The 23,464-nt window shown below is 56.9% G+C and overlaps 1 protein-coding gene and 1 non-coding gene across 9 annotated transcripts; both read left to right on the plus strand.

Annotated features, from left to right (window-relative positions):
* FBF1 (Fas binding factor 1) lies at positions 1 to 23,271 on the plus strand. Of its 8 annotated transcripts, none has more exons than XM_060081103.1 (31): positions 1 to 85; positions 485 to 550; positions 1,615 to 1,718; positions 2,637 to 2,664; positions 3,446 to 3,487; positions 5,758 to 5,811; positions 6,493 to 6,553; positions 7,661 to 7,711; positions 9,593 to 9,734; positions 10,263 to 10,349; positions 10,907 to 11,026; positions 11,368 to 11,506; positions 11,630 to 11,763; positions 12,584 to 12,683; positions 12,953 to 13,387; positions 14,695 to 14,793; positions 15,133 to 15,221; positions 15,391 to 15,449; positions 16,253 to 16,408; positions 16,552 to 16,652; positions 16,779 to 16,985; positions 17,668 to 17,775; positions 17,857 to 17,996; positions 18,080 to 18,198; positions 19,539 to 19,661; positions 19,796 to 19,981; positions 20,429 to 20,605; positions 20,686 to 20,823; positions 20,937 to 21,054; positions 21,433 to 21,542; positions 22,136 to 23,271. In XM_060081103.1, the coding sequence occupies exons 8-31, from the start codon at positions 7,706 to 7,708 to the stop codon at positions 22,217 to 22,219; spliced, it is 3,177 nt and encodes a 1,058-aa protein (XP_059937086.1). In that variant the 5' UTR covers positions 1 to 85; positions 485 to 550; positions 1,615 to 1,718; positions 2,637 to 2,664; positions 3,446 to 3,487; positions 5,758 to 5,811; positions 6,493 to 6,553; positions 7,661 to 7,705; the 3' UTR covers positions 22,220 to 23,271. The 8 variants fall into 8 exon arrangements, with proteins under 8 accessions (XP_059937086.1, XP_059937080.1, XP_059937082.1 ...); XM_060081097.1 differs by having other exon boundaries at positions 1,615 to 1,698; positions 5,758 to 5,851; XM_060081099.1 differs by having other exon boundaries at positions 1,615 to 1,698; positions 5,758 to 5,851; positions 12,956 to 13,387.
* Positions 18,526 to 18,629, plus strand: LOC132479420 (U6 spliceosomal RNA). Its single transcript, XR_009530536.1, has one exon. It is a non-coding gene; the product is annotated as a U6 spliceosomal RNA (small nuclear RNA).
* Positions 23,272 to 23,464: the final 193 nt, after the last annotated feature.

Genomic DNA, 23,464 nt, shown 5'->3' on the forward strand with positions numbered 1-23,464 from the left:
CGGCTATGTCTGGGACACGTTCAAGCGGCTGCACCTCCAAGGGGAATGGCGCGTAACGGGGGGGATTTCAGGGGCTGGAAGGATCGTAAGTTGCGCTCGGGATCGAGACGGGCTGGGCGCGCGGAGGGGGTGGCGCATGGAGGGGCGCGGAGTCTCGGGACCGAGGGGGTGATTCCGGGAGGGCCCTAACTAAGGGGCGGCCTCGGGATCTTAAAACGCCTGGCACGAAGTTGGCTGAGCAGATGCAATGACGCGATGGTCTTTGTGGCCCTGAGGCCTTTGCAATACTCCCTTAGAAATTCCCACGGTCTGGGAGACTGGGAGAGGATCGCTAGGAGATGGCAGACGCCCCTGGATGTGATACGAGACAAAACGTGTTGAGACTTGTAGGCCGTGAACATTGCATTACAGAGAAAGAGAAACACAACCATTCAGAGTGGCCCCTATACAGTAACCTCACATAAACTTTGCATTCTAATAACAGGACAGGCCGACACCAGAGAACTAGAGAGGCCCACCTCCCACTCCTTTCTTCCAAGCTGTGCCAAAGGTCAGTTTTGGCAACGTTGAGGAGGAGGTGGGAGAGAATGATAATTCTGGGGAAAACAGTTCTCTATTAATGGAGGGAGTCGGATTTACAGTTAGTGTGAAGGGAAATTTTTCCACCACAGTGAAAATACTATCAAGGAGTAACCAGCATTCGCAGCCGCTCTTTGCCCTGAACGCTGCCAGGAAAGTAGTCATGGGTGTTACCTGGGAAGGTGTATTGGCCTTAGTGCTAGGCACCCACCTCCTTTCTGAGATGGGTACCTGCCATTTTCCACATTCTCTTTCAGAGTAAGGGATGAGGACCAGTGCACTTTTTTCGAATAATCTCCAGGCCTCGAAAAGTTACCCAGGGGACTTCCCTGGTGGTCCAGAGGCTAAGGCTCCGCACTTCCGATGCAGGAGGCCTGGGTTCGATCCCTGGTCAGGGAACTAGATCCCACATACCGCAACTAAGAGTTCCCGCATGCTGCAACTAAGACCTGGTGCAACCAGGTAAATAAATAAATATTGAAAAGAAGAAAAGGAAAGAAAGAAAAGTTACCCAGAACACTTCGCTTCTCATCTGAATTGCTCACCCTAAAAAAAAAAAAGGAATTTCTAAAATTTTTGGCTGCGTTGGGTCTTCGTTGCTGCATGTGGGCTTTCTCTAGTTGCGGCGAGCGGGTCCTACTCTTCGTTGCGGTGCGCGGGCTTCTCATTGCGGTGGCTTTTCTTGTTGTGGAGCACGGGCTCTAGGTACATGGGCTTCAGTAGTTGTGGTGCGTGGGCTCAGTAGTTGTGGCTCAGAGGCTCTAGAGTGCAGGCTCGGTAGTTGTGGCTCACAAGCTTAGTTGCCCCACGGCATGTGGGATCTTCCCAGACCAGGGCTCGAACCCGTGTCCCCTGCATTGGCAGGTGGATTCTTAACTACTGCGCCAACAGGGAAGCCCTACAAGGAATTTTTAATTGATGGAAATGTTTTGACTTCTTGAATGGGTAAAGTGAGAGAAGGCTTGATCAACCTTGGACTCAACCACTGTTAAAGCCAAATCATTTTTAAGCAACCACTTCAATTTTCTTCATTAGGGAGGATGAGCCTGATGGGCAGAATTCAAATGAGCTGGACAGCACTTTGAAGGAGCTGCAGGCGGCCCCCAGAGCCTTGAGATGGTAGGCAGAATGCAGAGTAGGTGTGTGGAAATGGGAGCCGCCCTCACCCCGACTCCCCCCTCCAAGATCTTGACTGCATGAAGTACTTTGGGGGCTGGGTGGCCCCAAAGAAGAGTGATGGTTAGGAGCATTGATATCAAACTTATTTTATTTTTTCCTTTTCCTTCTCTTCTGCGGTACGCGGGCCTCTCACTGTTGCGGCCTCTCCCACTGCGGAGCACAGGCTCCGGACGCGCAGGCTCAGCGGCCATGGCTCATGGGCCCAGCTGCTCCGCGGCATGTGGGATCTTCCCGGACTGGGGCACGAACCTGTGTCCCCTACATCGGCAGGCGGACTCTCAACCACTGCGCCACCAGGGAAGCCCGATATCAAACTTATTAATGGGACTTCCCTGGCGGTCCAGTGGTTAAGACTCCATGCTTCCAATGCAGGGGGTGCGGGTTTGATCCCTGGTCCAGGGAACTAAGATCCTGCATACCATGTGGCACGGCCGGAAAAAAAAAACAAAAACTTCTTATTAAACAGTAAGCAAGCATCTCTTTTGAGCCTCTGAATGTTCATCTGAAAGCATCCTTACATGTCTGTCACTGATCCTGAAGAGTCAGGGACATGGAATAGAGGAAAACTTTACATCCTGGCTGGCTGGGAGGGTTTGCGTGTGGTGTCTGGAAATCTGAGGGAAAAGGAGAGACTTCTGCCCACCGGATGGCACCCACAGTGGTGTCCCCTGCTAGTTAGTGGGAGCCCTTTTCATGCTCTGAATGAGTCTGTTCTCAGAAACTCAGAAAACCATGAAGGGCCTCTGTCTATAAATGCCATTGGTGCTCCTTTTCCTCTGGTGACTTGGCAAGAGGCAAAACAGTTCATTCTGCATTGTTGGTTTTAGTACACGTTCACTGTCTCATCTTGTTAATGTGATTTGTTTTTCCCATTTTAGGCACCAAAAACCAAGAAGGGATTGAAAGGTGAGTGGAGGTGGAACACCACCCTTAGGCCAAAAATAATTCCCCCACTTTGGGTCCACACATAACACAGACATGTCTGTCTGAATGTTCTCAGTGTGAGTCTTGCTGATTTCCCCAGAATCCCATAGGCAGCTTTGGTTTTCCTAGGGAATTCCTTATGCTGCCTCATTGGCCCTTGGAGTAATTCAGAAATAAACAACAGATGAGATTTGGGGAAAAAAATCCTTCTTGTTGAAGTATTTGTATCTAGAAGTATACCGTTGGGGTTAAGGGTGGTAAAGGCACTTAAGCTTGATCTGAGAACTAATTCAATACTCAAACCAGCTTGGCAGGGGCGGGCGCTCAGCTGGAAGGGGACAAGGAGACTGTTGGTATGAAAGAAGCTTGTATATGTGCCTAGAAATCCTGAACACTTTTCCCAAAGAAGCATCTGGGCTTTGTTCAGAGTCTGGAAGAACCTACAATTCATAATAGCCTAGAGAATAGGCTATTATAGGCATAATAGCCTAGGGCTTGTTGGCCAGTGTGTCAGGTAGAATGTAGGTTCTACTGAAAAATCTTCACCATCATCCTTTGAGCAAGTTATTTTCAATTTCCACCCGGGGGTCTTTCAACAAAGCATTGTGACTTGTTGCCAGGAGTTAGAAAACATCTCATGGCCAGTGAAGAGAGAGCCAAGCCTAAGTCCCAACCTCTGAGGTCCCGGATGAGGTCTCAAGACGTGAGGCCCTAAGGACCATTCTTTCCTCCTGAAGTCCCAGTGTCCCCTTTTCTGTTCCAGGTTCCATCGATGATGTCCTTGGTGACCTCCTGGGAGATGAGAGTAAGTGCCCCTTTGCCGGAATCCCCTGATTTAGACTTGCTCTTTTTTTTTTTAATTGAGATAAAATCCACATAAAGTGCACTTTTTAAAAAAATTTATTTAGTTTTGGCTGCGTTGGGTCTTCGTTGCTGTGCGCAGGCTTTCTCTAGTTGAGGCAAGCGGGGACTACTCTTCGTTGCAGTGCACATGCTTCTCATTGCGGTAGCTTGTCTTTGCTAACGGAGCACGGGCTCTAGGTGTACGGGCTTCAGTAGTTGTGGTACATGGGCTCAGTAGTTGTGGCTCACGGGCTCTAGAGCGCAGGCTCAGTCGTTGTGGTGCACGGGCTTTGTTGCTCCGCGGCATGTGGGATCTTCCCGGAGCAGGGCTCGAACCCTCGTCCCCTGCATTGGCAGGCGGATTCTCAACCACTGCGCCACCAGGGAAGTCCAAAGTTCACTCTTTCAAAGTATACAATTCAGTGACGTTTAGTATATTCACAGAGTTGTGCAACCCTCCCCACAGTCGAATATTCCAGAACTTTTCATCACCCCACGAGGAAACTCCATACCGTTAGTGTCACTCCTCATTCTCCCCTCCCCCGCCCCTAGGCAACCACTTACTTAACTTTCTTTATGGATTTGCCTAGTCTGGACATTTTACATAAAATGGAATCACACAGTATGAGGCTTTTGCATTTGGCTTCTTTCACTTTCCATCATGTTTTCGAGGTCTGTCCACATTGTAGCATTCCTTTCTTCATTCCTTTCCACGGCTGGACAACAATATTCCATTGTATGATATACCTTGTTCTGTTTGGTCATGCATCAGTTGATAGACATTTGGGTGGCTTCCACATTTTGGCTAGGCTATTATGAATAATGCTGTTATGAACCTCCATGTACAAGTTTTTGTGTGAGCATATGTGTTCAGTTCTTTTGGGTGTAAATTTAGGAGTTGAATTACTGGGGTATATGGTCACTCTATGATTAACTTTTTGAGGACCTGCCAAACTATTTTCCACAGCAACTGTATCATTTTACATTCCCACCAGCAGTGTAAGAGGATTCCAGTTTCTCCACATCCTTGCCAATACTTGTTATTTTCATTTTGATTATAGCCATCTTAGTGGGTGAAAGGTTGCATCTCGTGATTTCCATGGGCATTTCCCTAATGACTGATGCTGAACATGTTTTCATGTGTTTCCTGGCCATTTATATCTTTGGAGAAAGGTCTGTTCAGATCTTTGCCCAGTTTTCTTTTTTTTTAATTTTTATAAATTTATTTTATTTATTTTTGGCTGCGTTGGGTCTTCGTTGCTGCGCGCAGGCTTTTCTCTGGTTGCGGTGAGCGGGGGCTACTCTTCATTGCAGTGCGCGGGCTTCTCATTGTGGTGGCTTCTCTTTCTTGTGGAGCGTGGGCTCTAGGCGCGCAGGCTTCAGTAGTTGTGGCACGCGGGCTTAGTTGCTCCACAGCATGTGGGATCTTCCTGGACCAGGGCTCGAACCCAAGTCCCCTGCATTGGCAGGCGGATTCTTAACCACTGCGCTACCAGGGAAGCCCTGCCCAGTTTTTAAATTGGGTTATTTATCTTTTTATTGTTGAGTTGTGCGAGTTCCTCCTATATTCTGGACATTAGTCCCTTACCCTCTGTGTCTGTGTCTGCTGCACTGAGAAGCAGGGCTTCGGGGTCATGCAAAGCTCACCAGGGACAACAAGGCCGAGGTTCCCCCCACCTGGCCCACAAGAACCCACAAAGCACAAGCCCATGGACGATGGCAGTGCCTTGTTGTTCCTGCATTTCCATGGCCTCTTCATTTGGCACCAGTTGGGTTGACTTCCCGCTTGGAAATGTACCGTTCCCGCCCCCATTCAGGTTTTTAAGGGACCTGCCTACAGGGCCAGTTTCCTTCCTCCAAAAAGGCCCCTCTTGGGCCTCCCTGGTGGCGCAGTGGTTGAGAGTCCGCCTGCCGATGCAGGGGATACGGGTTCGTGCCCCGGTCTGGGAGGATCCCATATGCCGCGGAGCGGCTGGGCCCGTGAGCCATGGCCGCTGGGCCTGCGCATCCGGAGCCTGTGCTCCGCAACGGGAGAGGCCACAACAGTGAGAGGCCCGCATACCGCAAAAATAAAAAAAAATAAAATAAAAAAAAAAAAAAAAAAAAAAACAAAAAGGCCCCTCTTTCAGTAGGAAGGTGTGGGAGACAGCTTGGTGGGGAACTTGCCATCCCTTTCCCCTTGACTCCAGTTCTCTGTGACCGAATCACATCTTTTGTTTTCTTTTTTGCCAGCGACACCGCCTGAGAAGCCTGTTAAACTAGCTTCACGTGCCAGAGACGCCACAGGTGCAGCTCAGGCGCTCCCTCCCTCAAGGGCTAGAACAAAGTGAGCACACGGGGCTGGCCTGGGCATCCAAGCCCCTTTCAGGCCCAATGCTCCTGCCCCTCCCCCACCCACCCGCCACTTGCCACTCACTGTGGTCCCTGCTTGTAGTGTCACCACCTCCTGGTCTTCCTGTCAGCTCCTGGGCAGTGAAGGAGCCTGGAGGAGTGCGAAGAGAACTGAACTGGAGGTGGGAGGTTCTGGCTTCTAGTCCTACATCGGTTATTTACTGTGTGACCTTGGGCAGTTCCTGAACCTCTCTGAGCCTCAATTTTCTTACCCTCAGAATAAGAGGATAGGCCTAGATAGGTGCCTCCCGGCTTGTGTTTGTCCTCCTGAGCTTCTCCTGAGAGTTGCGAGATAGGGAGACACTTTGTGAGCTCTCTGCCCTCCACCTTCATTTTAGCCCAAGCAGTTCTGTTTTTCTCTCTTACCTGTTGTTTTTAAAGGGGCTCTACTGCTTTAAAAAAGTTTACAAAATCACTGCATTAGGTGACCTGTGAAATTCCTTTCAGCAACTCTGTTCTTCCAGAGAAGAGTCTATCCAGGTTCACTTGGACTCTTTAAGGCACTTCTCCTTCCTTAGAATCATCCAGTGCCCTGGGGACCATTCGTGGGTGGGTGCTGACTCTGCCCCTTTGCAGGTCCCTCTTGGAAGATGATGCCTTCAGCACCAGGGCAGGCCTGGCAGGAGCTGATGCTGAGGTGAGCCTGGCCCATTCCCTGCTCCTCACCGACCCTACTTATCCCCAGAGACAGTGAGATGAGTGTCGTGCCTAGGGGCTGCCCACAGAGGTTTAGAAGTCCCTGCCAAGCCACTTTGTTCTTAAAAGGGCTGCTGAGGGCCTCCCTGGTGGCGCAGTGGTTGAGAGTCCGCCTGCCGATGCAGGGGATGCGGGTTCGTGCCCCGATCTGGGAGGATCCCATATGCCGCGGAGCGGCTGGGCCCGTGAGCCATGGCCGCTGGGCCTGCGCGTCCGGAGCCTGTGCTCCGCAACGGGAGAGGCCGCAACAGTGAGAGGCCCGCATACCGCAAAAAGAAAAAAAAAAAAAAAAAGGGCTGCTGGGGCTTCCCTGGTCGCTCACTGGTTAAGAATCCACCTGCCAATGCAGGGGACACGAGTTCGAGCCCTGGTCCAGGAAGATCCCACATGCCGCAGAGCACCTAAGCCCGCGAGCCACAACTACTGAGCCTGTGCTCTACAGCCTGCGAGCCACAACTACTGAGCCCATGGGCCACAGCTACTGAAGCCCGCGTGCCTAGAGCCCGTGCTCTGCAACAAGAGAAGCCACCGCAATGAGAAGACCGCGTACTGCAAAGAAGAGTAGCCCCCGCTCGCCGCAACTAGAGAAAGCCTGCGCACAGCAGTGAAGACCCAACACAGCCATAAATGAATGAATGAATGAATGGCTGCTGAGTGGACCCAAAGCAGCATCCTTTTCCTACCAGTGAGATGAGCTAGAAAGTAGAGCTCCGAGCAACTGCTTTAGGCTCGATGTTGCCACTTCTAACTGTGCTTCCCATAATAAACTCCACGCTGTCCAATCACGTGGATGGAAAGTAGCCTAATTTGAGTCCTATGATGGCTGTGCATTTACTGCTGGGAGGACCAGAAAGTGGCAGCGCTTTCTGGGTGTCCACAACTGGGCAGGCTTGACTTCATACAATACCTGAGCCCCAAGTGAGGGCAGGACCCTCCAGTTTATGCCTCCTGACCCAGCTCTGCTCCTGCCCTAACAGAAGCAAGGCCACAAGGGCCCTGAGCTTTGTTGGGCCTTGACTAACACGCCTCGTTACCTCCCACCTTGTAGGTTTCAGACATCTCCGAGGCAGACCCGCAGCCTCTGCTCCAGGCCATGAAGGTAAGGAAACAGCTTGCACAATTCAGGGAGCCAGGGACACGGGCTGGGATACTATTTTGTGCCAAGCCTTCATTCTCCCTCTCATTTCTTCTTTCACAATTTGTATTTCTGAGCCCTACCTCCTGCAAGAATGGCATTCATCCATGAGCTCTTGCCCTCCCTGCCCCTCTGGGTATAAATCAGTTACGGAAATTCACCCACCCAGAGACACAGTCACGTCACAGGCCTCTGGTGAAATGGGGCTGTCTCCCCCCATGAGGAAAGGGGAGACTGTTTCCCCTAAATCTTGTTCTTTATTTTTTTGGCCACGCTGCCCTCACCAGGGATTGAACCCGGGCCATGGCAGTGAAAGCCCAGAATCCTAACCACTGGGCCGCCAGGGAATTCCCCCCTAAATCTTGTTCTTAATCTTTCTCCAGATTTCTTTTCACATCCCCTGCCAAGTCCCCTTTAGTACAGCTGTCCTCTCATGAGATCAAGCCCCAAGCTGATCTTTGCAATGGAATTTTAAGACATAAATTCTGAACATAAGCACCATCTCATGGGGCTCGGGTGGCCTGGCTGGAGTCTAAAACGTTGAGTGGTCCTGTTTTCTCCCTCCCCTTCTGTCCAGCAGCATCCTCCCGCCTGACCTCCGCTTCACGTCCCTTCTGGTTAACCCATGCTGCCACAGGCCAGGGCTGAGCGCTTGCTTTCAGCCCTGTGGGGCCCTGAAGGGTTGGGGTCTGTTTCCTTCTTGGCTCCAGAATCAGCTTCTTTAACCTCAGTTTGAAATTGCTCCTCCCCAAGACCAGGCAGCTGGGTCCCCTGGGCGTGACCCTCGAGTCCTCTGACTAGTCCATAGTGGTGGCTCTGAGTCTCTCATTCCAGAAGCACGAGCTGAACCCTCCACCCACTCTGCTTACCTTTGGTTCCGTTATCTTTGCCAACTTACCTTTTTTCTGAATAGTTTTCTCATTCTTTTGTTTCCTCACATTTCTGCCAGCCACCCTTGGAGCGCCAACCGCACTTATCAAAATCGTCATGCTCCCAGTCTGTACCAAGGGCTTGTGGCGACCAGGGAGTCCCTGACCGTCTTCCTCTCCCAGCTTGCTTATGGTGGTTTTTAATGCCCTTACCGTAGACCATTCATTGACCCAGAATAGCATTCTTATCATACCTCTGCCTCTGTTGTCAGTTTGCTTCCTCTGACCCAGGCAGGCTAAGGAATCCAGATCAAAAAAAAATTTTTTTTAAAGCTTTGTATTTTGCAGCCTTCTTCATGCCTTTTTTTTTTTTTTTTTTTTTTTTTTTTTTGGCTGAGCTGCTCAGCTTGTGTTATCTTGGTTCTCTGACCAGGGAGCGATTGAACCCGGGCCCCCTGCAGTGGAAGCGCGGAGCCCTAACCACTGGACCACCAGGGAATTCCTGAGATCAAATTTTTCTTGACTTTGGACAGAGGGTTATCTTCTTGCCTTAGGTCCCTTCTCACTGCCCAGTGGTAGTCTCTTGGGGAGTCTTAAACCCCAGGATCCTGCTGTTTCGTTTCTACTGCAAATAGCTTTGACATTTGCTAAGCCTTTGTGAGAAGCTGCTGAAAGCAGGTTTTAGGCACCCTCTCATTCTAACATCAAGGCAGGAGCTGCCGGTGGGGCTGATAGGAGTACCAACCTGAGACCTTTCAGTTTATCTGAGATCGACTATGTTGAGTCTTTGGGCTTTGGCCCTGCCTCTATCCTTGTTCTGTGACCCTGTTGGGGTCAGTCCCCCACCCCAAGTCCCCATCTGTTCCATATGGAAGTTGGAGGCAACATCCTCACCAGGCTGCTCAGAGCCTGAGGGTGTTTAGCACCCACTGGCTGAGCACCTGTGGGGATTCCTCCCTCCTTCCTGCTTTTCCAGGATCTGGATGAAATGGATGCTGATCTCTTGGGTCTGAAGAAGTCTAATCTAGCCTCAAGCAAAAGGTCTGCAAAGGATTCTGGGAAAGAAGAGCAGCCTAGTCCTCTTAAACCTGCTGGTGTGTTAACAGCCAGTGAGAAACGTGAGTGAGAGATAGGTCCTCGAATCAAGGGACATTTTGGGGATGTGGGAGATGCTTAGAGGGTAGCTCTCAGCACTGTGGGTTTTCTCTGCCTGGGATGGAGAGGCCAGGAGCTCACTGTGTGCGTGTGTGTTAGAGTATTATAGTGGGGGAGGGAGACAGGTTGAGCTTTCCTCCTTCCTACGGCTCTTCCAGTCCCTCTAAGTCCAACATGGCAACTCCTGGAGAAGCCATTTGAGTTAAACTGGAGAATTTTATGGTAGCCTGTGCATCTCCCAAACCTATGTCCCTGTTGGAGCAACTTGTGAATAGGGGGCCAGAGGTAGCTTCCAGACCACATTTCCTGGCCAGAAGCCTGTTTGAGAACCGGAGAGGTGTAGACCCATCCCATGGCTGTGTCCACGGCCACAAGCCCTCAGCCTCCAGGTAGAAGTGCACGCCAGCCCAGTGGTACCAGTCTTGGTCTGGCAGAATATAGGCCAGGAGAGATCCAGACCTGTGACCTTGCCTTCTCTTTGCTCCCTGCAGGAGATGCCCTTCCCACCAAGAAGCTATCTCCCTCTCCCACCAGCCTTGGGCATCAGTACAGGAAGTACAGGAAGTTCTCCTTCGAAGGTACCACAGGCCCTGCAGTCACACCTGGGGTGTGGGGTCACAAAACTGGGGTGCTTCAGTTTTGAGAGTGCAGTAGGCTGGGCGATGCTTACTTGCTTGCTCGAGGCCAGGCCACTGTGTATGTCAGATGAGCAGAGAGCTCGTGCCGCTGGGTTTGTTCCTCTTGAGTTCAGGGAGGGGCTCATTATGTTCTACTAGCTGGCATGTCTGGGGCACTTATCTGCAAGGACTTTGAAGCCAGGTGTCAAACTGAAGACTTTCTAAAGTGTGGAGAAAAGTTCCTTTTCCTTCATGAATGCGTGGATGTTTTACTTTTCTTCTCCTGCCTCAGTGCAGGCCCTGAAGCCCGGGCCACTCTCCCTGCTTCCTCTCCCCTGGCCCAGCCCGGTCTGTGTCCGAGCCCCGCTAACCCAGGCCCCCAGATGCCGAGCGGCTTGTATAGGCATCAGAGCGGCTAGAAATCTCCAGTAGAGCGGTAACTCCCCTAGCACAGCACAGTGCTTGTTTTCCTGAACGAAGTGTGCAGTCTTCCCTTTGCTTCCCCTTCTGGCCGTGAGACTTGGAAGACCCGTTGGCAGGACTTCTCTCTGACGATGAGGAAGGAATCGCCAAGAAGCTGCCGGGGACGGAGAGTAAAACAGCTTCCGTAAAGAGCCCAGCCCCGGCCAGAGATCAAGGTGGGGTGGGCATGTTACCCATCCCGGGGCAGGTGCAGTTGGCTAACTGAACTTTCCGGTGCAGAGCCAGACACCCCACCAGGCAGGGACCACAGGTCTCAGATCCTGGACCAAGAGGTTATCAGTCTCTGGGAACTGGGAGTGGGGGATGCGTGAGCCTGGGGGTGGGGCTGTGGGAGTGGGGCCGGGGAAGCTGGGTGCTGTGGGCAGCCCAGACACTGCCATGCCCACTCTTCCACCCAAAGGCCAGGGTTGCAGGGAAACGCCCCCCTCGACCCATTCAAACATCACCGTTGCAGGCCCGAGGCTGTGGGCATTGTGCCTTGTGTTCTGTCCCTTAGCGCCCTCTATCGCTCTAACTCCTGAGAGCACTCCGGTCCGCAAGAAACAGGAGTTGCTCTTTGACGATGGGGACGACATCATGGCCACCCTGGGGTTTGGAGACAGCCCCAAACCAGAGAGGAGGCACACGGGAGACCAGTAAGGGTCCCTGTGAGCGGAGAGTCCCTCCCTGGCCAGGGAAAAGCGAGAGGGAGGGTACAGGGTGGGCCCCCCAGGAGCCCCTCGTGTTCACACGTACCTGCCCTATGTCCCATCCTGCAGGGAAGGGCCCCTCCCTGCCCGCTTCAAGCTGGATGAGCTGCTGGGTCGGGGCACTGCCGCCAAACTCCTGGCCCGTCCGGGCACCAGGGAGCACAGGGAATTCAAGCTGGACAAGAAGTATCAGCGGCCACAGGGTGAGGAAGCTTGTGGGGCAGGGGCGGTGGGGAGTAGACCCCCAGAACAGGATTTTACCACGAGCCATAATAAGAAATAAGCTTTACATCATGACACACATTTAATTATTCACGTTTATAACTGAGACCAAAAATGTCAGGAAATAATAATCACCACATTGAATACTTATTTATGTGCTCTTTGACTAATAAATACATTGGTTGCGACTCATTAAATGAGTAGTTCCACCTGCTAATGGGCAGCAGCTCACAGTTTGAAAAACACTGCCCTGGACCAGTGTTCCTCCATTCAGAGCATCGGCCCCCGGGCCATCTGTTGAGTATCACCCTCGTGACACACACAGCTCACCAGGCCTCACCTGCAGGGGGTCTGGGTCAGGGGCTGCTGGTACACTTTTAACAGCTCCTGGGTGATGTTTTGTAGGCTGGAGCCTGAGGTGTTGCAGACGCCCAGCCCCTCACCCTGCTTTCTCCACAGCAGCTTCCCTACCACTCGTCTTACCCATCAAGCTGCCAGTTCAGCTTTTCTTTTTTTTTTGCTGTACGCGGGCCTCTCACTGTTGTGGCCTCTCCCGTTGTGGAGCACAGGCTCCGGACGCACAGGCTCAGCGGCCATGGCTCACGGGCCCAGCTGCTCCGCGACATGTGGGATGTTCCCGGACCGGGGCACGAACCCGTGTCCCCTGCATCGGCAGGCGGACTCTCAACCACTGTGCCACCAGGGAAGCCCGGTTCAGCTTTTCTTAAACAAAGAATTCTGCAGCTACAGAAGAAGAGTTTGAGTCCCCCTGCTCTAGATCACAGGTTCCTTCATTCACAGACAAAGAAGACACCGGTGGGGACGAGGACTTCACCTTTGGGGCCTATCAGCCCACCGTGGGCTCCTCCGAGGGCCGGCAGTCCCGCCGGCAGTCCGTCAGGTAAGTGGGGCCTGCAAGGAGCTTGGCCTTGGAGGCAGGTTGCCGGCTGGGAAAATGGGCGGAATCCAAGATGTCTTTCACGGGTGTTCGTGGTGTTCTACGGACATCACTCAGCTTGCCGCGGCTCTGGCTGTGCAGGGCCCCGGGCATCACGACTTCTTAGCACGGGCCCCATAGTCACCCCCAGCAGTGGAGGGAAAGGCCCGTCAGGGGGCTCTTGGGACAGGCTGCTTGCCCTGCCTTAGACCCCCCACTTCTCTGTCTTGAAGTAGGTTCTTTGAAGGCGGCACAGACCCCAAGGGAGAACCAGGCTCCAGACAGAGCACCCCAGCAGCATCCAGCCCTACCCAGCCCAGGAGGGGAGGCGCTGACTGGCTGGGCCTCAAGGACGAAGGCTTGGACCTGCTCCCTTCCTCCCCGACCGGGGAGGCTCGGAGGGGACCCCCTCCCGCCAGCCAGCATTCTGCTCCCAGCCACCACTCCGCCCCGGCTGGGCTGCCCTCCTTGGGGGCAAAGCCACCAACCGAGGGTACCGGTTCTCCTGCCAAAGGCAGCCAGCCTTCCCAGCCAGGAGCGTCTGAGAAGAAGGAGGAGGACTGGCTGAGCCATGCCCTGTCTCGGAAGAAGTCCCAAGGTCTGGCCAGAGAGGAGCACGACGCAGCCTGTAAGGGCCAGCACTCGGTAGGGGCGCTGCCTTCCGACAGGTAGGGGCTTGGGCTGCTGTCCCTTTTCTTTTCTTTTTTTTAATATTTATTTATTTGGCTGTGCTGGGTATTAGCTGCAGCACGCGGATCTTTGTTGCCGTGTGGGATCTTTGTTGAAGCACGCGGGATCTTTTTTAGTTGCAGCACGCGAACTCTTAGTTGCGGCAAGTCGGATCTAGTTCTCTGACCAGGAATCAAACCCAGTCCCCCTGCATTGGGAGCGCGGAGCCTTAGCCACTGTGCCACCAACGAAGTCCCAGGGCTGCTGTCTGTAGTGGAAGGAGGACCTTGCTGCCTCGGTGCCTCAGTCGGGAGTGCCGACAGTGTGCCTCAGAGCAAAGCACCGCCTCTTAGCCGTGCTTCTCCCCTTCTTTAGGTGCTGGGGAGGGTGTCTAGCTCCCTGCCTTTGCTCAGATGAAAACACGAGGGCGCTGGGGGGCTGCTGACGCTCACTCCCTGACTGCTGTGGGGACAGGTGCTGACCTGATCGGGCAGGAGACCGAGGGCACCCTTATGGCAAACACACAGCCATCCTGGTGCCTCTGAGCAGGGGCTCTGTCCACAGCGCCCTCGGGCTGGCGGGACACCCGGTGTCCAACTGCCCTGCCGACCAAGCTAAAGCAGGCAATGCGTGCGCGGGATGGGACCCACTCGTGCTCTTGGGGAGTGTTCAAGAAGCCTGTGGCTGTGAGGCGGCTCCTAGGCGAGGCCGCAGAATGTTGGGGGGACAGTGGGCAGCCCTGAGGGGGCTGGCGAGGCCGGGACTGTCCAAAGGAAGCAGCAGGATGCTCTGCAGCTGGAGCGAAGGGGAGACGAGGGGGGCGCTTGTGTGACAGGCCAGGGGTGTCACCCAGCCCTGGGGTTGTGGTGAATGAGGAGGGCGGTTTGGACCTGGACCTGAAACCGAGGTGACCCTGAGAGCTGAGAAGCAAGGGGGAGCGACAGCAGAAGCGAGGAGCCCAAAGGGTGCTGGAGCCGGCGGGAGGGTGGGCAGGCCCTCCGCCGAAGCTGAGCGAGCTGCGTGGACTGGCGCACGGCCGTGCTGCCCGTAACAGGCCCATGGTCGCTCCTGGGACATCTTCAGGTGGTCCCAGTGAGCACTGAGGCCAGGACGGGGTACGGAAGGCCAGGCGCTCAGACTTCGCAGGAGAATTACCAAGACGGGAGGGTAGGAACAGGAGGAAGGCTGAGGGGAGGCGGGAAGAGGGGCGGCCACACAGCTTCACTCGTGGGCTTTGTCCCAGCCCGTCTTGATCCAGTCTAACCCGGACCTTCTGCCTCCTTCGCTTTAACATTTACTTCCTCAGCCAGCCTGCTGCCGGCACCCAAGGGCTCGAGCCAGCAGCCGCCGGGGGGACCCCAGGCACGGCAGCACAGAGGCCGCCTGCCCAGCCTGCCGCCTCAGGGTACAGTCATGGCGGGGCTGCGGGTAGGGGAGGTGCGGCAGGGCGGCCCGGGCCCCCTTCCCTAGAGCGGCGGACGGCTGTGCTGGGCTCCACGTGGTCAGCGTGGCGTGTGCTATCCCAGACCACGTAGCAGGCCCACGGAGTAAGGGGCCCGAAGCTGGGTCCCCGTCCCCTTTTCCCAACTGAGACCTCACTCTTAGTAAACTGCCTGCCTCCAGGCCTTTGCAGTCGATGACTTGAACCTGACATTTCCCTTTCCTGCTGGGCCAACCCTCCCCTTCTCCCGGCGTCCTACACAGAAGGCTCTTCAGCTTGCCACCCCCGTTCCTGTGTCCTCAGGTCCCCCGTGACTTGGAACCCCGCTGCCTTGGCCCTCCATGCAGGTGACCCAAAGAGGGGAGCAGCCCCTGGAGATTGCTCCGGCACTGGTTTGTGTTCTGCTTTGTTCGAGGGGTGTAACTCTGGGTAGAGGAGAGACACTGAGGGCTCCCTTGGGGGGCCCTGGCAGACGAGTGAAGCTGGGCTCTCCCGAGCACACACCCAGCCCGCGGGGCCTCCCTGCACCCCCTGCTCATTTCTCTGCTGTTGATTTTTCAGAGCCTGCAGTTGGTTTCCCAAGCTCCCAGGAACCCCCAGGGCTCTCTGTGCCTGTCCAGGTAGGGAGGGTGAACCAACAGGTGTAGGTTTCGGGCCCATGGAACAATTCTCATGTGCTCAGAAGCAACACCTGCCAAACCTGCCAAACTGCTGGGAGGCATAGCTCCCCTGGCGCTCCCCACCAGCACTTTCCGTGCCACTCCCAGGCAGGTTTGGGTGTGAATTTGCCAGCACCAGTAGGGAAGTGAGGTGGCACCCAGGTGGGGGCAGCTGGGAATGCTCTCATCAGAAAGCAGGGCTGCAGGTGTCCTGATGCTCTGTCGAGAAAGCCTTCTCCATCCTTGCCATCCTCCCACTGCACTGCCTCTGTTTCCCAGGTGCAGCAGCGCCTGTGACCCCCAGGCCTGAGGAGGCCTAGCCCCACGGGGGCACCTCCTGGGTAACCCGGAAGTGCCTTTGAGATGGTGGGTGGTGGGCAGCCTGCAGGAACCAGAACAGCTGTCTACATTGGGACTTCAGGCCTGACAGAAAGGGCCAGGGTCATAACTTTTTGTTGTAGCTAAGGCTCTGCTGGGACTCGGCTGTTTATCCAGGGATCTGGAACCCTTGCTGGGAGGATGTTGTTCTGAGGGCGGAAGGGAGACTCATCTTCCCCAACGAGACCTGTGAGGGGAGGGACAGTGACCATTTGACTCTCCCGGGCCTCATCCTTGGCCTCTCGGTGTCACGACCTTGTCCCCATCTACAGCCACAGATCAGACACAGGGCCTGGGAGGTCCAATGAGTGAGGGCCAGAGGTAGGTGAGCTCAGCTGAGTCCCTGTCCCCTACCTAACAGGGAACATCCCTCCCTTCTCCTCCAGTCCCTGCTCCCAGAGTCCCTGGCCTGGAGCCTGCTGCCCGGCTCCGAATACCAGCAGCAGCTCCTGGCGGCACAGGCTCAGCTTCAGAGGGGCACTGCCGAGCTCCAGGCCGACCTCCTGCAGAGTCAGGCCCGGCTGGCGGAGCTCGAGGCCCAGGTGCGGGGCAGAGGGGCAGCCGGCTCCGGGGGTAGGGCTGAAGTGGGAGCGGGCCATGTGAGGGCCGGACGGCTTCCCCAGGCGGTCTGAGGGACCCTGCCCCCACCCAACACACACACCCCGTCCCTCCCGCCATCTCCCAGGTGCGGAAACTCGAGCTGGAGCGGACACAGCACCAGCAGCTGCTGTCAAGTTTGCAGCAGAGGCACCAGGCAGACCTGGAGCTCATCGACAGCGCCCACAGGTACCCCCACTCCTCCGGCCCGGACTTCCGGTGGCTCACGGCTGGCCCCAGCTCCCGTGCTCTGAGAGGCCCTTCGGGTGGCCGCCGGCACCTCCTGAGCCCCACGATTGGGTGTGCTGTTGGCAGGAGCCGTGTCAAGGTGCTAGAAACATCATACCAGCAACGGGAAGAGCGGCTGCGGAGAGAGAACGAGGAGCTGTGTGCCCAGTACCTGTCACGCTGCCAGGAGGCTGAGCAGGCCCGCGCCGAGCTCACAGCCCAGCACCAGCGGCGCTTGGCAGCCACCGTGCAGGAGAAGGACCAGGAGATGGAGCGGCTCCGGGAGCTGCAGCGGTGAGGGGGAGGCCCGGGGGCAGGGGGGCTGCCTTCAAGGGTGGCCAGGGGAAGCCAGTTGCTGTGAGACCCCAAGCCATGGGCTCAGCAGCCTCTGAACCGAGGCTCGACCCCTTCCCTTCTGGGAAAGGACCTAGGCCGAGCTCACTGCCCCATCGCCCCACAGGTGGGGACCCACCACTCCTACAGAGCGGGGAGGGCATACCGGCAGGGCCCAAGGTCACTAGCTGTTCGGGCAGGGCCTGGCAGCAGCAAGCAACCCGAGGGCTAACTCAGCACTGGTGAACCCACGCACCGGCCCCAATTCTCGAGTCTAGTAACTAGATTGGCCCTGGAAAAGGTCGTGCCTGGCATGTTGATCTGGTTACCTTATAGATGAGAGCAAAACTAAGAAAAAGCACATGAGGGAGTTGGCTGCCGCGGGCCAAGCCAGCCTTTTCACACGGCTCAGGTTGGCCAGACACGAAAGGGTTGTCGGCACACCTGTCGAGTGTCCTTTGCTGAATAACAAGGAATCTGCCCCCAGAGAGTGGATGTGGCACTGAGGCAGCAAGACAGACAAGGCAGAGGAGCCAGGGAAAGCGAGGCAGGGCCCGGAGATGGGGAGGAGAGGCCCACGGAGCAGGCAGCACCCGGAGGCAGGCCCCTCCCACGCAGAGCCGCCCTCCCCGCTGTCCCCCAGGGCCTCCATCCTGGAGATGCGCAAGGACCACGAGGAGCAGCTGCAGCGGCTGAAGCTGCTGAAGGACCGGGAGATCGACGCCATCACCAGCGCCACCTCCCATACGCGGTAGGCACACCACCCAGGCCCTGCCCACCTGGCGCGGCAATGCTGGGCTCCACAGGCCGCCGTGACCTGAGCCCCCCGCAGGTCCCTGAATGGCATCATCGAGCAGATGGAGAGGTTCTCCAGCAGCCTGCACGAGCTGTCCTCCCGCGTGGAGGCCTCGCACCTCAGCACTGCCCAGGAGCGGGAGCTGGGGATCCGGCAGCGAGACGAGCAGCTCCGAGGTACCGCAGGCCACACGTCCCTCTCTCCTGTCCCCCGTGGTGGGAAGGTGGGCGGGCAGTGAGTACCCTGTGGCCGCCCCCAGCGCTACAGGAGAGGCTGAGCTGGCAGCAGCGGGACATGGAGGAGGAGCGGAGCCGGCTCCAGGAGGTCATCGGGAAGATGGAGGCGCGCCTGAGCGAGCAGAGCCGGCTGCTGGAGCAGGTGGGGCACGTCCTCCTGCCGCAGGGCCTGTCTCCCCCGCACGCCCAGGGGATGGCAGCTGTACTCGGACCTCGCCTCCTGGGCCTCGGGACTCTCCTCTGGAATGTCTCTCCTGCCCTTTCCTGCCTCTGCAGGGGCTCCCACCTCCCCACCTCCAGAAGCGCCCCGGGCCTACCCCATCCGGCTCCTACCTGCTCATCAGGGATGCCTGGGACTTTCGGAGAAGTGCTCTTGCCTTCTGAGCTGTAACAGATAACGTATTTAAACTCCCTACGTGTCTTCCAGGTATAAGAGCGAGCTTCATTCTTTAGAAAATCATGGCTTTTCGTGCTCACTTCAGCAGCACATATACTAAAACTGGCACAACACAGAGAAGATTAGCATGGCCCTGCACAAGGATGATGCAAATTCGTGAGGTGTTCCATATTTTAATAAGTGTGCTTAAACGGTTGGCTGTACTTATGGGGACTTCCCTGGCGGTCCAGGGGTTAGGACTCCGTGCTTTCATTGCAGGGGGCCCAGGTTCGATCCCTGGTCAGAAAACTAAGATCCCACAAGCTGGGCAGCACGGCAAAAAAAAAAAATTAAAATTAAAAAATAAAACAATTGGCTGTACTTATGAAAAAACTCAAATTGACCCCTACCTTATGCCAAACAAAAAAGCAATCCCTGATGGAACTGATCCAATAAATATTTGATGAATTCAGAAATAATAATAATACCTTTTCCTTTTCTGTACAAGGTTACAAGGTGATACATCTCATTGAAAAAATTAAAATAACAGGCAACAATAAAGAAAATAAAAATTACCCACTAGCCAGAGATAGCCATTGATGACATCACGTATATCCTGTAGACATATCAGTACGTAGACATAGATTTTTTACATCGTGAACCATATTTATTCAGCCCTTCATTCGGTGCTGTATTCAGCGCCTGCCTCGGGCCAGGCTTGTGTGTGCCCCGAGTCCCCTGGCATACGGTGTCATGCCCACCCTGGTGCTCTTTCCCTTTTGGATGACAAGAGACAGGCGGGCAGTGCTGTAGTTGGCGATTCAGGGAGCAGGGATATTGCTGTTCTTTGGCCCTTTGGAGCCACAAGGTGCCTCTCTCAGCAGCGGTTCCTGAGCCATCAGCCTCAGCACAGTTAATCCCAGCGGCTGGGCCCCGGTAGGCCTCAGGCTCCTTCCCGTTTTCACCGCTCAGGAAAGGATGTGTTTGTGGGAGAAGCCAGAAGAGGGCGGCTTGCACGGCTCCCCAGGGCACGTTCCGACCTGACTGGGGGCAGGCGGAGCATCCAGGGGCGCTAGCCCTCAGCCCTGACCCTGCCCCGCCCGCAGGAACGCTGGCGGGTGAACGCCGAGCAGTCCAAGGCCGAGTCTGCGCAGCGCGCTCTGGAGGAGCAGAGGAAGGTCATGGCCCAGCAGATGGCCGTGGAGCGGGAGGAGATGGAGAGGGCCAGGGTGAGCCCAGCCACAGCGCGTTCAGCTCCGTCCCTGCCGCTGCGCCCAGGGATGCTCACCTGTGCCCTCACGCCCTCGCCCCAGAGCGCCTGCGCCCGGGGATGCTCACCTGTGCCCTCACGCCCTCGCCCCAGAGCGCCCTGCTAGAGGAGCAGAAGTCCGTCATGCACAAGTGTGGGGAGGAGCGGCGCCGCCTGGCGGCCGAGTGGGCCGAGTTCTGCGCACAGCAGAAGCTGGGGAAGGAGCGGGCAGAGCGTGCGGTGGAGCGGGCGCTGCAGGTGGACACCCAGCGGGAGGGCACCCTCGTCAGTCTGGCCAAGGTAAGACCCAGAGCCTCCCCGGACAGCGGGAAGCCCAGGCAGCCCTGCCCCTCTCCCCGCCCCGGGGCCTCACGGCTCCTCCGTCAGGACGCGTCAGTTTAGCAAAGAGCGCAGGGGTAACAGGAGTATAGGAATTAAAACAACAGTCATCGTAATAACTACTTCCTTTTATCGTATCATCGCAGGTACTTTCTACACATTTGCTCATTTACTCCTCATCATGTTCCCTTGACTTAGATATTCTAGAAATCGGATTCCGAGAAGCTGAGCACAGGGGCGAGGGGCTGCAGCGGGGTTTGGCCCCAGGTCTCCCACCACCTCCTCCCAGGGTCAGGGCGGAGCCGAGCCACAGCCATGAGGCAGGGCGGCCAGCGGGTCCTCAGAACCCTGAGCAGAGCCCAGTTCAGCGCCGGGGAGGAGACTGCAGAGAGGCTTTGCTGTCTCCAGGAACAGGCAGAGCTGAAGGTCAGGGCAAGCGAGCTCCGGGCCAAAGAGGACCAGCTGGCGGCCGAGAGGGAGGCTCTGGAACAGGAGCGCCGGGAGCTGCGGCTGGAGAAGGAGAGGGTCAGCACCGCCGCCCAACGCGTCCGGCTGCGCGCTGAGGAGGTGGAGAGCATGAGCCAGGTGCCCAGCGGCGCAGCCCCTGGGCGTGGGCAGTGCACCCACCTCAGCCAGCCCAGCTGACCCAGGCGGCCTCCCCGCAGGTGGCCTCGCAGAAGTATGAGGAGGGGGAGCGGGCCCTGTGTGAGGCCCGGCAGGTGCAGGCGGAGCAGCAGGCCCGGCTGCAGCTGGTGCAGCGGCAGCAGGAGCGGCTGCGGCAGCAGGAGCAGCACGTGCACCAGGCAAGGCTCTTCCTGCCTCCCGCGCCCCCCACCTCCCAGGGCATCCCTACCCCCACCCCTGCCCCCAGCCCTCTGCCCTCACAGCTGTGTCCTCTCTGGGGGGACGGGGACAGGAGCATCTGAGTCTGGCCGAGCAACGGCTGCAGCTGGATCGTATCCGACAGGACCTGCCCTCCGGGCCCGTGGGGCTGCTCTCCAGGGCCCAGGGCCCAGCAGCCTCTGGCCTGAGTGGTAAGCGGCTCCAGGAGGGTGGGACATTGGGTCGGCTTGCCCACTGGGCAGGGCCAGCAACATCCTGCCCACGCCTCCTGTGTGCTCAGGTTAGGGGGCAGCTGGGTTTTAGTCATCTTGGGTTTTTTGTTTGTTTGTTTGTTTATTTCTGGCTGCGTTGGGTCTTCGTTGCTGGGCGCGGGCTTTCTCTAGTTGCGGCGAGCGGGGTCTACTCTTCGTCGTGGTGCGTGGGCTTCTCATTGCGGTGGCTTCTCTTATTGCGGAGCATGGGCTCTAGGCACGCGGGCTTCGGTAGTTGTGGCGCACGGGCTCAGTAGTTGTGGCTCAGGGGCTCTAGAGCGCTGCAGTCCCTGACTCCGTCCTCCTCGGCCTTTACAGCCATCGTGGCTCCTGTCCCCCCGGCTCCTCAGTGCAGCCAGCTGCCAGCCAGCCTGGGCCCCTCGCACCTCTACGCCAAGCTGGTGCTGCTGAAACACACAGCTGAGCAGGTGAGCTTCCCAGAGCAGATGCTGCCCCGGCCCAGGCCCACCCACTCCCCGTGGACTTAGGGCTCCTCGTGTTCACATTGGGGACAAGCAGCTCAGGCAGAGGCAGGAGGGAGCACAGCCTGGCCCCGGGGAGGGCTGAACCCACCCCCTGCAGGAGAGCAGCAGCGCAGACTGCTTAGAGGACACGTCTCAGAGATGCTCGCCGTGTCACTGATGGAGCATTTCTACATGCCAGGCTCTGTGCCGAGCCTGATAAGCTTGTACCCTCCCACAGCCCTACAAGGCAGGTAATGTTATTTTCTCCAGTTTACAGACAGGCTCAGAGGGATGAAGTCACGTGCGAACAAGTGGCCCCACCGGCAGTGAGAGCTGGTGTCTCACTCCAGGGCAGGTGCTTGTTCCCTGCCCCACCCCCACTGACTCCCAGAGCCAGGCTGAGCCAGGATGTGAGCGAGAGGGTCCCCGAGGAAGGGCTGCTCGGCTGGCACCGAGGGTCCAGCTCACTCTCAGTCCAGCAACCCAGCGTCCCTGTGCACAGAAGCGGGGGCAGGAGGGCACCAGAGGGTGGCTGCTCACCCAGCTCTGCCTTTCAGGACCGTGACTTCCTGGAGAACGAACAGTTCTTCCTGGAGACCCTGAAGAAAGCCTCCTACAACATGACGTCGCATTCAGCCTGAAGGCCCCACTGCCTCCTCAGCAGAGGCCCGACTAGAACCGTCCCACTGCCCACTGGCCGCCAGCGCCAAGCAGGGGCGCCGGGGAGAGCCCTGCAACGCCCAGGGCCTGATTACAGCTCTTCCTGTGGACAGGGGGCCAGCGCGTTCTTTCCGGCCCGTGCGGAGGCGGGCAGGCGCCCCCGTGCCTCTCAGGCTCCCCAGCAGGCAGCAGCCTTTGGGGAGACGCGAGCCTGAGGACATCTCAGCCCCACGACACCGTCAGCGACGGCGTCGGTGCTCCTGCCCCGCAGACGTCCGGCTCAGGGCCCAGCGTCTGCCTGGGCTCTGTGGGCCCCTCGGCCCCTCAGCCCATCGATGGTCTGGGGATCTTTTCGCCTGGGCCTCTTCTGAGGCGGGGGGTCTTCTCGACTCCCTTGCCACAAGGAGTGTGCTGCCCTCCCTGCCTGAGAGGCCAGCAGAGGGAGCGCCGGGTCTCCTCCCTGATGGGGACGTAGAGTCAGGCCGCAAATTTTCAAGAGCCTTCTAGCCTCCTGGCTGAGGGGGTGGGAGGTGCTGCAGGGGCAGGGAGGGCGCCGTGCCCCGCGGCTTTTACCTCACAGACTGACCTGCCCTTGGGACTCAGCCAGCCCTTCCTGCTCCCAGGCTGGCGCACAAAGCCCCCTCCTCGTTCCCAGCTGCTGGGGCAGCGCACTCGCTAGCACAGGTGCTGGCCTCATCGGCTTCTTCTAATGCGCTCCCCAAAGGCAAAAAGGAGGCTGCGGGTGGCAGTGGGGTGTGGGGAGGGACAGAAGGCTTTTCTCCGTGCTGTTCACTTGCCACAAAACCCCGGCCAGTGGGAACGAAGATGACAGAGCGAGAGCCCCTGCCTGGGAGGATACAGAGCGCCGAGGACCATGAGGGGACGCACCCCGGCTGCTGTCCCCGGTGGGGGGGCTCCGCCCTTCTCCACGTGTGGGCAGAGGGCCAAGGCCGGCCAGAGGGGTGCCAGGAGAGGGGTGGGAGGATTGGTAGTTGTCTCCTGCAGACCCAAGGACTCAACTAATAAAATCACAATTAACCTCTAGAGTGGCTTCTCTCACCTCCCATCAGAGGGGACCGTCTGGGGAGCAGGAAGGTGGTGGAGGAGAGGGCAGTGCCAAGTTGGGTGTGAGCGGGCACAGGTGCATCTCTGCTCTTTTAGAGCCGCTTGCAGAGGGAGCTCATTTATATACAGCCTCTTGGACCCACTAAATTGCTATATTCTTT

The sequence above is a fragment of the Mesoplodon densirostris genome, chromosome 18, assembly GCF_025265405.1.
Source record: "Mesoplodon densirostris isolate mMesDen1 chromosome 18, mMesDen1 primary haplotype, whole genome shotgun sequence".
Classification (NCBI taxonomy): Eukaryota; Metazoa; Chordata; class Mammalia; order Artiodactyla; family Ziphiidae; genus Mesoplodon; species Mesoplodon densirostris.

Bases quoted from the DNA above. Each gene is read 5' to 3' on its own strand.
- FBF1 (XM_060081097.1), top strand. The intron at 7,712-9,592 runs GTAAGGAAACAG...CTGCTTTTCCAG, and splicing joins CTCTGCTCCAGGCCATGAAG to GATCTGGATGAAATGGATGC. The intron at 21,543-22,135 runs GTGAGCTTCCCA...TCTGCCTTTCAG, and splicing joins TGAAACACACAGCTGAGCAG to GACCGTGACTTCCTGGAGAA.